This window comes from Buceros rhinoceros, unplaced genomic scaffold (genome assembly GCF_000710305.1).
Source record: "Buceros rhinoceros silvestris isolate BGI_N320 unplaced genomic scaffold, ASM71030v1 scaffold7883, whole genome shotgun sequence".
NCBI lineage: Eukaryota > Metazoa > Chordata > Aves > Bucerotiformes > Bucerotidae > Buceros > Buceros rhinoceros.
The window spans coordinates 21,424-36,840 of NW_010404143.1; the positions used below are offsets into that span (position 1 = coordinate 21,424).

At 47.5% G+C, this 15,417-nt stretch overlaps 2 protein-coding genes across 4 annotated transcripts in view; one reads left to right on the plus strand and one right to left on the minus strand.

The window, feature by feature from the left end:
- LOC104490902 (cytoplasmic FMR1-interacting protein 2) overlaps positions 1-15,417 on the plus strand; it is a 44,877-nt gene that overhangs the window by 14,777 nt on the left and 14,683 nt on the right. For all 3 annotated transcript variants that reach the window (XM_010133252.1, XM_010133253.1, XM_010133255.1), the window contains 13 exons: positions 1,098-1,215; positions 2,056-2,175; positions 2,805-2,930; positions 3,279-3,445; positions 3,732-3,879; positions 4,296-4,449; positions 4,979-5,135; positions 5,839-5,935; positions 6,512-6,588; positions 7,550-7,658; positions 7,963-8,082; positions 8,766-8,965; positions 9,537-9,624. In XM_010133252.1, the coding sequence (XP_010131554.1) occupies positions 1,098-1,215; positions 2,056-2,175; positions 2,805-2,930; positions 3,279-3,445; positions 3,732-3,879; positions 4,296-4,449; positions 4,979-5,135; positions 5,839-5,935; positions 6,512-6,588; positions 7,550-7,658; positions 7,963-8,082; positions 8,766-8,965; positions 9,537-9,624 (1,681 nt within the window). The remainder of the gene's footprint in view (positions 1-1,097; positions 1,216-2,055; positions 2,176-2,804; positions 2,931-3,278; positions 3,446-3,731; positions 3,880-4,295; positions 4,450-4,978; positions 5,136-5,838; positions 5,936-6,511; positions 6,589-7,549; positions 7,659-7,962; positions 8,083-8,765; positions 8,966-9,536; positions 9,625-15,417) is intronic.
- On the minus strand, positions 10,459-11,121 carry FNDC9 (fibronectin type III domain containing 9). Its single transcript, XM_010133251.1, has one exon. The coding sequence runs from the start codon at positions 11,119-11,121 to the stop codon at positions 10,459-10,461; it is 663 nt and encodes a 220-aa protein (XP_010131553.1).

Below are 15,417 nucleotides of genomic sequence, written 5' to 3' on the forward strand. Positions count from 1 at the left end.
ATTGTCCGGTGGGGAGCACAGGACATTGGAACGGGTAAGAGTCGAGCGATGGGACTGTGGGAGGATGGACTGCACAAGGGATAACATGGTCCAGCACTTCCAGGACTTTGCAACACCATAAATACTGGCAGCAGGTGCCTCAGGGTTAACAGTAGGAATATGTCTTCATGTCTATGTCCATATCAGCAGCAGGTTTCTCACCTTCCTTTTGTACAGCTGCTCTGGATTGGAGAAGATGGCTGTCTATCCTAAGATGGGAAAATTTTTAGGGGGAAAAAACCCCAAGATCCAAACATTTCCATTGTGATGACAATAAGACACAAGAGTCTCACTGACAGACATTTGCTTGCACAAAGCATTTGGTGGGGCCATTCTGGTTCTGTCTGTGGCTAATGCAGGAGGGGGGAAAGCAGGGGTTAAATTAAATTGACCCGATTTTCACCATTTATTCGTATGTCTGTGCCTTTGGAAGGGGAGCGCTGCCTTCTTTTAGGGTGTCATTACACAGTTGCAGGGTACATGTGGCTCAATGCAGATGAGTTCATTTAATCATATTATTCTCATCATTTATACTCAGGGCTGTTCACTGAGCTGGTGGTGTGAGTCGGAACCAAAACACAGAGTGAGAGGGATATTCCCTTGCTGCCCCTTCACGGAGTTCTTGCTTGCAGGAGAAGGCAGCATGACCCAGCCATTTCAGGAGGGGTGACCTCTAAGGGGATGCCTATCATAGGTTTAGCAGAAGGGATGCAAAGATGCCAGGTCTTTGCAGTTCATCCTTCCCTGAAAGCTTGTGCAACAGTGACCTGGAAAATAGCCGTCTCTGCCCGTGGAGACAGGTGAGCCCAACGTGGAGAGGGTGGATGGAGCAGAGACGTTCAGGCTGAAAGGTGAGGCAAGTGTCTCCATGCTGCTGTGTGAGACCGCCTCTGAGGATGGACAGGGGACATGAGAGAGATGACACAGGCTGACATTTGCCATTAAGGTGACATGTCTTGAACACGTTCAAGAGAGCAGTTGAGTGCAAGGCTCTGTCCCTGGGTGTGTCTGAGTGGAGCCCTGTGTCCTGCCCTTGAAACTTTTGCTTTTTTGCCCAGGTGGACATGTACTCAGAGCAGCATAAGTCCCCAGTACAACATTTGTGAGCAAATGGTCCAGATCCGAGACGACCACATCCGCTTCATCTCGGAACTCGCTCGCTACAGCAATAGTGAGGTAAGCTCAGCGGGTAGTCGCCGTCCTCAGGCTTGTTAGATGGACAAGGCTGGGAGAGGACAAGTGTGGCAAGGACGTACAGTGAGGAGGGAAGAAGGACACAGGTGGAACAAACCACTTCTCAAGTTATGAAAGGCCCTTGCAGGTGCCAAATCATGTGCACCAGAAGATCTAATGCAACAGCTTCTGCTCTTTGGCCACAGCTTTGTTAAAGTAAGGAGCAGAAAGAATTTTGCACCTACATGTATATCAGCCAGGTGGCAGAATACCCATGACTTACAAACGGGTGTTTTCTGTTACACAGAGCTGTTGGTCAGGGCTTCGAGGAGAGACCACAGGGCATCTCTGTTCTTCTCAGTACTGAATGTCAGCTCCCTCTCTGATGCTGTTGTGACTGTTTTTTGCAAATGTGTGATCCTCATTCATCAGTGTTAGTTTAATGAATTGTTAGCATTCCCAGCCCTCTTCTTTCTAGCATTTTCAAGTGCTTATTTGAACTTTCAATCAGTAAAGGACTCTGAAGGATTTCAGTAGAGTTAGACCACCAAAAAGGAATGGGAATGTGTAATGAAAATAGTCAGTTATTTGTTCTAGAGGTGTCACATGCTCATTTTTCTGTAGGAAATAAATTGACTGCCTGGGCGAAAAGAGCCTTGCCATGTTGTACCCTTTTTCCTGAGGGACAGTGTATGTGCTGCTCAATTTTAGCTTGATCATAAGGTCGCGGGGAATTAATTTCAGCTGGGATTTGAGAGAGAAATCTGTGGCTGCTGTTTGGCTCAGTGAAGCCTCTGCAGCAAGTTGCTGAGTCTAGCCCTGACATGATGTGGTGTTCTCCAGGTGGTCACTGGCTCAGGACTGGACAGCCAGAAATCAGATGAAGAGTACAGGGAGCTCTTCGATCTCGCTTTACGGGGACTGCAGCTGCTGTCCAAGTGGAGTGCCCACGTCATGGAAGTGGTGAGTGTGGAACGTCATCCTCTTCCTATGAGGGTGAATGTTTTAACGTGGCATGTAACAAAGGCTGTGGAAAGGTGAGCTTGCTTTCATGCCACCTGACTTTAAGCCGTTAACGAACACACTGATATTAGGCAGCTGAACCCTGAACACCCTCTGTACCAAGTGGAGAAAGTGAACTTGATCGTCTCACCTGAATCTGAACCACCCTTTGCAGTGCTGGGGTGTCCCCAGTGATATTAGAGGGGTACTGGGTGACTGTTCTCCTAACCTGAACACCTTGGTTAAGTACTGAAAGCTGGTTGGGATGAGTCTGGGTCTTGAGCAACTAAAACTGTAATTCAAATGATGATGGAAATTCTTAATTTGGAAAATATCAACCAGATCTCCATACAAGTCTATGGATGTCAAAAGCCCAGTATGACTGGCAAGCTCCCAAATAAACAAAACCAGTATTTAGTACAGTGATAATAAAGCCATGAAGAAGCACAAATTCTGACTCCAAAGGAATGTCAAACAACTGTAGTAATGTCTAGGGAGTGTTTTCCTGGCATAGGGCCCTCTTCAGTCTTTCCAGCCTGGCTTCTTACTCATTGCAATATTGACAGTCTGTCTCTCTTTCCATCTTCTAGTACTCTTGGAAGCTGGTTCATCCCACAGATAAATTCTGTAACAAGGATTGCCCAGGAACAGCAGAAGAGTATGAGAGAGCCACCCGATACAACTACACCAGTGAAGAGAAGTTTGCCTTTGTGGAGGTAGGTGCTAACTGCACAAGAGTAAGGACCTGCCAGAGCTGATGCCCTGGCCGTGTTCCTCCCTCCTGGGAATTTTCCCTGTACTCTTGTACAAGGAAGACTGTGCCCTGGTGCGGATGCAGGTCTGTGCGCGCCACACAGCTGCACCCACGTCTGAAGCACGTGCAGATTCCTGGGGTGGTGTGTTATCAAAGATACCGAGAGATCAGGAGTGGAAACAGAGCCTGCCAAGGGACAGGAGCCATTTGCAAGAAACTGGTGGTATAAATGCTCTCCTCAGCTTGTTGCAGTCAGTAAAGCAGCTAATGGAAAAATAGCAAATACATCTGTTTCTAATTTTTGCTTCAGGTAATTGCCATGATCAAAGGTCTGCAAGTGCTGATGGGCCGGATGGAGAGTGTTTTCAACCAAGCCATCCGCAACACCATCTATGCAGCCCTGCAGGACTTTGCCCAGGTGACCCTGCGAGAGCCACTCCGGCAGGCGGTCAGGAAGAAGAAGAATGTTCTGATCAGGTCAGTCTGTGCTTCGTGAATGTAATGCAAAGCCCGTGTATTTATTTGTGTAGCACATTTGTGCTGTATAAGCATGTGGCCCTGCATACACTCAGGGTATACTATCAGCCAAGGTACCCTGGCCGGCTGCTCTTTCCAAAGTAATTTCTGGGCTTGACTCCCCCAATAAGGAAAGTGTGTCTCCCCACCTCAGATGCTTTTCACCCTGTATGTGCACAGGAGTGAATATTTTCATCTTGAGGTAGAATCAAGCTTAAGCACTACTTTCCTTTGCCACCCACTCCAGTGTCCTTCAGGCAATTCGGAAGACGATCTGCGACTGGGAGGGAGGTCGAGAGCCTCCAAATGATCCTTGTCTAAGAGGTGAGAAGGATCCTAAGGGTGGATTTGATATTAAAGTCCCACGACGAGCAGTAGGACCATCAAGTACACAGGTATGTAATGTCCATCTCCTGCGTAGGGAATTAGTGGTTTTAGAGCCATGTAGGAGTCTCTCACCCTGTGGATTAGCAGTTGTTTCTGTGGTTTGTTCCACAAAGTCTTCACACCGTTGTGTATTAAATGTTGCTTTGGTGCCTAATCTGTCATATAGTTTCTATAGCCTCCTTTTTAGAGGTGTAATTACTTTTGTGGTGTATTAAATGTTGCTTTGGTGCCTAATTTGTCATATAGTTTCTAAAGCCTCCTTTTTAGAGGTGTAATTACTTTTGTCTCAGAAAGATGATGGCCTGTGGGTGCGGCAAGTAGTAGCCACCTGGGAGAAGTATTATTTTGTGTTGCAGAGCACCATGGCTGTCTGTGGGGGTGTCTCACTGAAGAGTGGTAACTGCATGTCAACTTCCTTCCAAAGCTTTACATGGTGCGGACCATGCTGGAGTCCCTCATAGCAGACAAGAGTGGCTCAAAGAAGACTCTGAGGAGCAGCTTGGATGGGCCGATAGTCTTGGCCATTGAGGAGTTCCACAAACAGTCCTTCTTCTTCACACACCTTCTCAACATCAGTGGTGAGGTTATGGCAGGGGGAGGCTTGAATCCAACTCTTGCATGCTCAGAAAGGCAAAGGAAGAGCAGCTTTGCTCCTCATTGACCTGTGCAGAAGATTTTCCTTGATTTTTCCCAAATGTCCATGCCTGATGCAGACGTGTGTCTAGGTAGTAATCATTATGTAAGCAGGAACAAGTCAGCAGTAGCAAACAGCTACAGGTGGTAGTTTATTTTCTTTCTGTCCCAGACAAACCTTTGAACCACTGGGCACAGAAGGAATCTTCCAGAATAACTCTGGGACATTGAAATTTTCTCCCCGGAAATCTAGAGTAAAAGGAATGATCCCTGCTTTCTACTTCCATTACAAAGTGCTCAGACAACATGGACATGGTCTGGTTTTAAAAACAGGGACATACTAGAAAAATGTTCCTACCCAAAACCAGTCCAGTATGAGGCTGCAGCAGCTGCCTCTGTGCACTTCCCTCGCTGCTGTCCCCAGGTGGGTAACGTGGGTGCCCTCCTGCCGGGGGGATCTCCTCTGTGTTTCAGAAGCGCTGCAGCAGTGCTGCGACCTGTCCCAGCTCTGGTTCCGGGAATTCTTCCTGGAGCTGACCATGGGCCGCCGCATCCAGTTCCCCATTGAAATGTCCATGCCCTGGATCCTCACAGACCATATTCTGGAAACCAAAGAACCCTCCATGATGGAGTAAGACCCGATAGGCTCTGTTGGGACCGTGCATGTGCTGGGGCTTGGGATTTTGTTCTGGGGAAAGGTAGGCTGGTGACGAACGATCTTGTAGATGTGGGAGGGAGAGCAGACTTTTTTCACTCACTGTCCCATGAATGTGTGCTGTATGAATACCTCGTTAGCAGAGGCACACGGGCAGCTTCCTGGCACGCACTTACGTATCATAAACCGGCAGTTGGCAACTGCTGTATTTGGATGTGGGCACAACTTTGTGGTACTGTCATCTGTGTGCAGCAGTCAGACAGCAACGTGGGCTCTGGCTGAGGCATCTAAACACTTTTTTTATATATACATGATAAATGGTGAGAGAAATTGCTATTATTGTAATTATGTTCATAATATCCTCCTCATTAGAACTTTGTTTTTCATTTCATGGCCATTGTCAGAGCACTCTCTGGAGGGAGGGCAGATGAAGCAGGAGAAGGAGCAAGTGTTGGATGAACAAGTGACAGTTAGCTCAAACCCAGATCTGTTCTAGCTGCTTGCAGCAGGACGCAAGAAGCGACAGAGAGTGTTTGAGGGGCTGGAGGGAGTGGAAGTGATAGGAATGAAGTCAGAGAAAGGGCATTTTTTGCACTGAGCAGGGCACATGCACTGCCTGCCATTTATGCTGACATGCTCCAAAGTTAATTTAAGACATAATCTGTCTTTTTGCCCTCAGGTACGTACTGTACCCCTTGGACCTCTATAATGACAGCGCATACTATGCCTTGACCAAGTTCAAAAAGCAGTTCCTATACGATGAAATTGAAGCTGAAGTAAGTTCTCTTCACCGTTATTGAATAGAAGGAGCTCACTGGGGTCACATTGCCCTGTTTGACAGCCCCACCCAGCAGCTGAGTGAATTCATTGTAGGCATCTCCAGAAAAGTGTAGCCCATCAGACTGAGAGTTTTCAAAAGGTCAGAATTTCCAGAGGGTTTACAGACTCTGCGGATTAAGAGTTTCAGCTCGGATGTACTCATGGGGAACTGTGGAAGCCAAGGGCTGTCAAACACTGAGAGCATAGAATTGTGTCTAATGGGCAGAGGATTATGAGAGCAGAGAGGAAAATGAGAGGAAAATGAGAAACTGGAGATCCTTGAGAGAGAAGAATGACTGGAGATGGGGGACCAGGACCTTTAAGAACATGCAGAAACTATAACAGAGAAATGGGACTGCGATTTTCTGCTTACCTTTAGCATGTGAGAACTGCAGTGCGTTTTTTAGATAGTGTGACATACATGTATGTATTAAATTAGAGCTCTATGTTGAGCTGTATTGATCTTGCATGCGTAGAAAATTGCTGCTCCGAGCTGGTGACACCCTCACAAAGTTGTGTTTTTTCTCCCCCAGGTGAATTTGTGCTTTGATCAATTTGTGTACAAGCTGGCAGATCAGATCTTTGCCTATTACAAAGCAATGGCTGGCAGGTAGGAGAACCTGACTGATGATGATGACTGATAATACTGCTGCATCCAAATTGCTGTTGACCAAAAGGTTCCCCTCAGGGAGTAGCTGCTGCAAGTGGATATAACAAAATAGATCATCCCTGTCCCCCAGCGCTGGCTGTCCATGTCAGACCAGTGTAGGTGGGGAAAATGAATTAATGTTGGCAAGGAGACACGGTTAAAATTGAAAAAATAGTAATTGGCATCCTGAGTAGCTGCATGAGTACAATTTGTGAGAGCAGCAGAAAAGCAGACCGAGCCATGATGACACGTCCTTGCTTGACTCCTGTTTGTGTACCAGGCAGAAAAGTGGAAACCCAAGAAACAGGAATATGCTCTTGTCCTCACCCTAGTAAAACAGCAGGACTTGTAAAAGCTAGAAGGGTACTCACTGCCTTAGGTGACACATCAGACCAGCTGGCTGTAGGACTTCTGCAGAGTTGCTTGCTCCCTTGTGGGGAGATAGTGACATTTCCTTCTTACCCATTTAAAGAGCATGGACGAGCTGTAGTGGGAGTCCTCCTCTCATGTCCCCAAAGGAGAACCAAGTCTGTGGTGTAACTCTGCAAAGGGGTTTTGTCTCTAGATCACATTTGGCGTTAGAGAAGGAGGGCAATAACAATCACCAACCAACTGTTCCCACAGCAGATCTTCATGGAGGGAACACACCTGTGAGACCACCCCAGTACCTGCTACTAGTGATATCTTTCAGCACAATGTTTTATCTTTTTGAATATTTTAGCTATAAAAGCCAAGAATGATGGACAACAGCATGGCAGTCCCCAGATAACATCCACTTAGTGATGTAAGCAGAGTTAGTGTGTGAAAATTTCTTGGCATTTAGAGCAAGATGCAAAGAAGGATGAAAACATCTCTGAAAAAGATACAGAGAGAAGCTGATGGTGTATGTTTCTTTTTTCCTGACACTGCTTCTTTTTTTCAGTGTTTTATTGGACAAACGTTTCCGGGCTGAATGTAAGAATTACGGGGTGATTATTCCATACCCACCATCCAACCGCTACGAAACACTGCTCAAGCAGAGGCATGTCCAGGTACAGTAGACTCCAGTATTCACAGCTCTTGGTCTATTATCCGTTTGTTAGTGGCTCGCAGCCTCGTGCTGGGCTCCACTGCTGGAATGAGAAGGGTTGAACCAGCTTCTGACACACTGTGCTCAGGGCATGGGGCCTGAAGGGAAAATAAGTTAATGCTCCACATTTAGCCTCCTTCCCTCAACCAAGGTGTTGTCACGTTTAAGCAGACTTGGATATTTGGTTTGAATTTGTGCCTGTTAAAAAATCAAGTAGCTTTTCCCAACTGTATATAACATGCAAATATCTTCTCTTCCTTTCTCAGTTACTGGGTAGATCAATTGACCTGAACAGGCTCATTACCCAGCGTATCTCAGCAGCGATGTACAAATCGTTAGACCAGGCCATTAGCCGCTTTGAGAGCGAGGACCTGACATCTATAGTGGTAAGAGCTGTTATTGACTGAGAATATGAATAAAGAGAATAATACACTCCTATGGATACAGAGTCAACAGTCTTCTGCTTCAAGACCCACCCGCAGCAGGTTCCAGGCAGCCATGTATCCTCCTTTATGCTGCTCAGTCTCTACTATTTCTGTTTATGCAGCTTTAATTGTATTATTACTGGACTATTAAGTATCGGCATAAATCATAAGATGACAGTCAGCAGTTAGGTTTTGCAGAGCTTATATAAGAGAGTCCTGGAACCTGGGAGCAGGAAATCTTTAACTGACTTTAATTCCTCCTCGGATGAAGGTGGCTGAGACATCATTTGTCCGTGTGCAGGATTTGCTGCCTTTGATACGATGCAGAAGCATCAGAGTCAAGTAGTGTGAAATTACCAGTTTCCACCTTTGGAGGAGTCTGATGTGAAAGGCAGCCGGTGCTTAGTGGGGAACAAATTAATTTTGCTTCCTGCAGGTTTAGGAGTTAGCAAACCAAGACCCCCTTCAGTGAAAGTGCAATTGGCCTTGGCCATTGAGTTCAGTTGGTGTCTTTAGCATTTACTACATCCTCAACTGGAAAGTTCTGTGTGTGAATATAAAATCATTCCCCTGGCAATTAAACCAGCTGTTTCTATTGTCATCTTGGTAATATGTTGCATTTGCTGCTGCTTTATGTGCTGCAGGAGCTGGAGTGGCTCTTGGAGATAAACCGCCTGACTCACAGGTTGCTGTGCAAGCACATGACTTTGGACAGCTTTGATGCCATGTTCCGGGAGGCCAATCACAACGTCTCCGCGCCCTATGGGCGCATCACCCTCCATGTCTTCTGGGAGCTCAACTTTGACTTTCTACCCAACTACTGCTACAATGGATCCACCAACAGGTGAGGACAAAAAACAAGGCAGAGGGGGCACCTGGAGACCCCGCTTTTCTTTCCAAAATGTCAAACCTGCCACATAAAATTCACATGCATTACAGTGAGATTTTCGTTCTCCGTGGGATGCAACAGTTACAGTGAACGTCAGGGGTTAGAGCTGGGCCTGCTCTAGACAGGTGACAGATGCTCTCTATGTGAAGTTAAAGCCGAGCAGCTCGCCTCCACCTTGAAAATGTTAGTAACAAATTCAGACAACGAAGTCAGACGCTGATTGCAAGCAATTGAGCTAGTTTGGTTTAGAGGGTTGGTTTACTGAGCAGCAGCGCTGTGGTAGTTACTTATACATGGGTTTCTTGCCTGCCCCAGATGAGAACTCCCACCTTTGGAAGGTTAAACAGGCATGGTTTACACCAACAACAGACTGGGGCATGAGTTCGCGTTCCAGTTCATGTAACTCAGATGATGAATTGCAAATTAATCTGCAGCTGCAGCTCGTCCCAAACTGTGCCATATCTGCACTCAGCACAATTAACCGGGCTCTGACCACTTTTCCTCCCCATCTCCCTGCCTGCCACAGGTTTGTGAGGACAGCAATCCCATTCACACAGGAACCCCAGCGGGACAAGCCGGCCAACGTTCAGCCGTATTACCTCTATGGATCCAAGGTCAGTAAATGAGCCACAACAGCCAGACGGGGTGGACATTTGAACTATTTATTTGGGAGGAAAGAAATGCAAAAACTAGCTCATTGCTAGAACGGCGGGTGCAAATGTGCAGGGTCGTGTTGCTGTGGGAAACCAAAAAGCCATGCAGTAAATAGATTCAGTGTGCTTTCGCTGTTGCATTCCCATATACTTCTCCATAGCATCCCCGAGTTAGGGGATGCTGACACTGCTCTGTGCTGGGTGTTGGCACCGAGACCAAGCCACATCCATCTGAACACACCGAGAGGAGAGCAAGTTGTTGCTCCAAAGCAGTGCTTCTGCCCAAAGAAGGTGCCACTTCAGGAATCACATTTGTAGTTCAAAATGGGAATTACTAAAATACTTGTGTGTGCAAATATAGACTACTTAATACTGACAAAAAGCTCTTTTGTCAGTCTGCGGTGACTGTTGATACAGGCGTTGTGAGGGCTTGGGGTGTGCTGCTAATGGAGGATCATTCACGTGTAAAACTTCTTGAGTGGAGTTTATTTTTCGTGCACTTTGCTGACTCTGAAGTGAACCTACAGCACTGATGTACATTAGCCTGTGACGATACAGTCAGCTGAGCCTGGCCCTTCCCACAGAGCTGACCTGGTTTCTTTTTGAAAAACCCTCAGCAAATGAGAATATTTTTGTCATTTGACAAAAATCTTTCTCCCTGCAACCAATATCCCTGCCTCAGGTTCTACCCTGGGACAAACAGCCCTTATGGACACACAGACAGTCCTGTTGGCAAGAGCTGGGAGAGAGCAGCACAAATCAAACCTCTAAGCAGGGTCTCCCTTTATTTTGCTCTCATTGAAGGCCATGCTGGGGCAAGATGGCCCTTTTATCATCACTGGTTTTATACGGAAAAAAGCAATGGGGGGAGCTATGTGGACTCTCCCTCATGAAACTGGAGCTCCTCATTAGCACAGTGGTCATGGGGACTTCCAGAAGCTCCTCTCTCAGTCCCTCATTCAGTGGCCCCTCCAGTGAGCTGCTCCCTTCACCCGCTTCTTCGGGACTGGTATCGGGATGCTTCAGCCTCGCAGCCCGGTTGCACCGTGCAGACCAGAACTGCAGGCAGCCATAGGCCAGGAAAGCGATGAAGCAGAGGAGCAGCAGGCTGCTCACCATCCACATGGAGGGGTTAGCCTCGTGCTTAGAACGACCAAAAACCAGGGGGATTTTGTCCAGAGTGTGGAAAGTGGTGCAGTGGTTGCCGGAGGGGTAAGAGTTCTTGCAGGTGATGCAAAGGACATAGATGGTGGATGGCATGAGTTGATGGAGGACAAGGGAGCTAAAGGGGTGAGGGACTCGCTCCTCACGGTGGAAGTTTTGGCGTAAATAGCCAGCGAAGACACTGTTCCAGTTGGGGCGGTACATGATGTGGTAGTAGTTCTCTGGACAGGGGTTGTTCATGGCCCAGGAGACGGTGGCGCTGGTGTAAGTGACGTTGTGCACCTCGATGTTCATTGTGCCCCTGAAACCAGATGCAGGGAGAGGCTGAGTTTCCTGATTTGTGTACAGGCTCAAAGGCCACTGACGACAGTGAAGTCTTTCCACTGGTCTTACTGGCACTTAGACTGAACTCAGGACTATGCCTAGCTAGGTCAGATCGCATGCTAGGTCTCAGACAAAAGGAGGAGTCCTGCTGGTGCCCAGACTACTGTATCACCCTGCTTCACAACAACAACAGAAAAACCTGCTGGGACATAGAGCATATTAGATTTTTTAAAAATTTCTCTTTTCTGACTAGTTGTCTATATAGGAAGCGTTTTTTAGCTTTTTTTGTTTCCCATGGAATAGAAAGGCTGTTGCAAGTGCAATTAACAGAAACTGATCATTTAACTAGCTCCAACTTGCCTTGTGAAGCTAATAATATTTTGGTTCTACACCTAAATGCCATTTTTAAAGCTGCATAATGATTAATTCAACTAGTTTAAGCTGTTGCTGCATTTTCTGTACCTTACTTGTTGCTTAATAGAGTAGAAACTCTTTCTGTTCCTGCAGCATCTCACGCTATACTATCAGCATCTTAAGTGTGAAATCTGAAGGTTGGTGAAATATGAAATCAATGCCTTTAGCAAAATACAAATGTATGACTAACAAGTACAAAGCTCTCCCCAGGTAAAAGACACTGACCACTAACAAATCCCTGTTTGTAACAACCACAGATCACTTCAGTACATCATTCCTTCAGATCCCCAAAGTGCTCTCTGAGCCTCGTCGCAGGGTTCTCTCTCCCAGCCGGCCGAGTGCTCTGAGCAAGAGCTGCAAGCAATGGAACCGGTTTCTTTTTTTTCTTCTTTCTCTCTCTTTAGCTGAAACTAACTTTCCTCTGATTCACTCAACCAGCTCATCTTAATGACTGTTTTAGCCATTCTCACATGAAGAGCGGAACAGCACACACACCCGTCGCTGAGCCCTCCCAGAGCCGCAGGCAGCCGCTTACCTCCCCAGGCAGGTCCGCTGTGGCCGGTCAGTGCTGGTGAGGACCGTGGCCACCGGCCGGCAGCACCTTCCCCTCTTCCCACACTCGCCTCCCTCCTGCTCTGCTAAATCCCTTCCCTGTGCGCTGCCTCGTATTATACCCATCTCAGGCTCCGTCATCTCTCACCATAGCAACCAGTAAGAAAGGATGGGCAGGCATCTTTGAGCGATTTGGGAATGTTATCCCTAAAGCTTCTGCCTGGGAGAGGTATGTGGCTCCCAGGTGGAAAACAAGCCACGCAGTTCTGTTTGCTGGCTTGTTTGGGTTGGCAGGGGTTTTCTTTTTTTCCCCATGGGGTCCCCCAGCAAGACCCTCACTGCCCCAGGCAGTGGGTTAGAGACACGCTGGCATGTGGTGTGAAATCAGGGATCCTGGCGGTGCACATTAGCACTCAGGGGCTTTGTCTTGAATTCTATGATGTCTTGCACATTTAAACTGCTGATTTAAGCCAAAAGGTGTTTGAGAGAGGAACTTTCCCAGAAGAAATGTTGGTTCTGGGACTGGAGTTGCTCATTCCATGTCATTATGTCATTCCTGGAAAGGTGCTTGCAGCATTTCAGAGTTCTTCTAAATATCAACAGTGGTGAGATGATGCAAACTGCATCAGGAGGGGCTGTTACAAGCCTGGGGAGTGTGTGTGGCGCTTGCTTTTGGTTCACATTTTGAGTGTTTTGTTTTTTGTCTTCCAAGATCTGTATTTCCTTCTATTTCTGTGAGCGAGCTGCAGCTGCCAGAGAGCTGAAGAGCAGGAGCAGAGATGAGAAAAATTATGGGCAGGGATGGAAATGAAAGTGCTCCCAGGTGGCTTCCTACCTTTACATGGCTCGGTCCTGCTTACAAGAACAGGAAGATAGAGAGTTCTTAGCTGGTCCCATGCTGTGAGTAAAGTACCTCCTTGCATGCAGGGAGAGAGCTGAGGATACAGATCCGTGCTTCAAAGGTGGATTACACAGGGTGGTAACATTTTTGGGAAAGAGCTGCTTTCTTATGGCATTTGGGTTGTTGAGTTTATCAGTGTTCACAGTTGCTTTGATTAAATTTCAGTTGTTCACAAATAAGATGTGTGGGAACCAAGGAAAATGGGAATAGCTGGATTAGGCCAGCAGAGGCTCCTGCTGACCTTTTTGCATGCTGTGATCAATACCGCTAGCTCAGAGGAAACCACAGCAAAGCTTTCCGGAGTGGTGGTATTACCTGCTCCCAAAATCAACCTTGCACCAGTTTAAGCTGGTAATGAGCTTGAAACTCTCATCTGCCAGCATGAGAACATGCCAAAACCATGCCCGTGCCAGGACTGCTCCAACTCCGGTGTTCCCTGTATCTGCAGATGGACCTGGCTGTGGCCCTTCCTGGGACCCTTCGCTCTTCACTGTAGGATGCAAACCGCGGGCGCACTCCAGTGGCCAGCAGAAACTGAGCTGTTTTCTGTCATTTTCTGCCACTTACAAAACACAGCAGGCTGCCAAGTCTCCAACAAAGAAGCTGCAAAATTACCAGCAACCCACTACTAACTGCTCGTTAACCACTTCTTAGCTCTGTAAATGCTCTTCGGGCTGCATTCATATATTTTTATGAGTGCTTCTGGTTTTCCTGGCACTATTGGACACAGGGTCATACCAGCCTCACCGGAAATCCATGTTTCCCTTTCCCTGTTTGAACTTGCCTCCCCCTTTTTAAGGAGCGTGCAGGCAGATGTAACCTGAAGGACAGTGCATGCTGCCGGCGCTTGTAAAAATAGTTATGGTGCGTGAATGAGATGGAGCTGCTCTATTTTTTGCTTCTGCAGTAACCGCACCAAGGCGTTATGGAGCTGTAGTTGCTGTGGGAGGTGTTGGCAGCGGGGGCTGCTGATCCCCTCCAACCGACCGCTTGGGCTGTGCTGCCTGGCCTGCCAGGGCCATCAGCTTGTGAATAATAGCAGTGTAGTCACTGAAAGTCAGGAGTAGGTATGGTGAGGCGTTATGCTGAGACACAGACTGTACAGACAGTCTCAGCACAGTATAAACGTGCCTGCTGCATTGTACATGTCCTGTCCAGCCCAGCAAGGGAACAACATGGGGTTTTTTGCATGGAAGTCTTGGCAACCGGTTGATACAGCTGAATATGGTAACAGCTTTGTAGGGAGAGTGAGCTTGCTTGTGGCAGGGGAAGGAACCAGGCCATATTCAGGCTGTTTGACTTAGACTCTCCTCTGATGATTCTAGTCAAAATTGTTTTCCACTTTCTAAGACTCCGTCTCCGCTGTCACACTCAAGTTAGGCTGGCTAGGAGCCTGGACTAGTCTTGATCTGCATGGAAGTCCTTTTTTGTCTGTAAGTGTATTCCTCTTTCATTAGCTCTTTGGTTTTCCAAGGGGTTCTAGCACAGACAGTATTATCTGCTATTATATCTCTCTCTGATCTATTTTGTCAGATAAAACTCTCCCTACCCTCCCTCAGGTGAACTCAGACAGGTCTGGGTAATGGCCAACAAAAGCTCTAAGACATGCAAATGACAGCTGGGTTTTGGTTTGCTTCATTTGCTGCTGAATATGCTCTGGAGCATCCCTAGTAACCTCCTGAGCTCCCAAAGCAATGTGGGGCCCTTCCCTACATGCTCCATGCAGATGGCTTTCCTGAGACCTGGGTGCAGGGTGGGACTCCTGGGCTCTGTGGGACACCAGGAGCTCTGCCCTGCGCTGCAAATCCCAGCTGCCTGCAATCCCAGCCTCCCAGCCCCCAAACTGCCCATCTGGCCCCAAACCAAAGGTAGGGCAAACCTCTGCAGTGTCTTTGGCAGCTGCTGCTCCCCAGAGGTGGTGGGATCAAGGGTTTTGCCCTGGCTCTCTGAGGGAGTGAGAGTGGCTGCCCAGTGTGGAGTAGTGAGCCGTGCCACGCAGCCAGCTTGTACCTTCAGCTGTTTTGTCTTAAAATACCCACTGGTGTCATTTTTCACATCCTACAGTCTTTACCCCAAGCTGTGTATCTCACCCTTACATGGAGTTATATTTTTAATTGCTGGCAGAGTATTATTATTAGACACAAGCCTGCTGCTAATGCGCTCTGTGGCTCTGCGGAGAGCTCGATGAACCTACCTCCTCTTGCAGACAGGCAGGTGGTGGGATCAAGGGTTTTGCCCTGGCTCTCTGAGGGAGTGAGAGTGGCTGCCCAGTGTGGAGTAGTGAGCCGTGCCACGCAGCCAGCTTGTACCTTCAGCTGTTTTGTCTTAAAATACCCACTGGTGTCATTTTTCACATCCTACAGTCTTTACCCCAAGCTGTGTATCTCACCCTTACATGG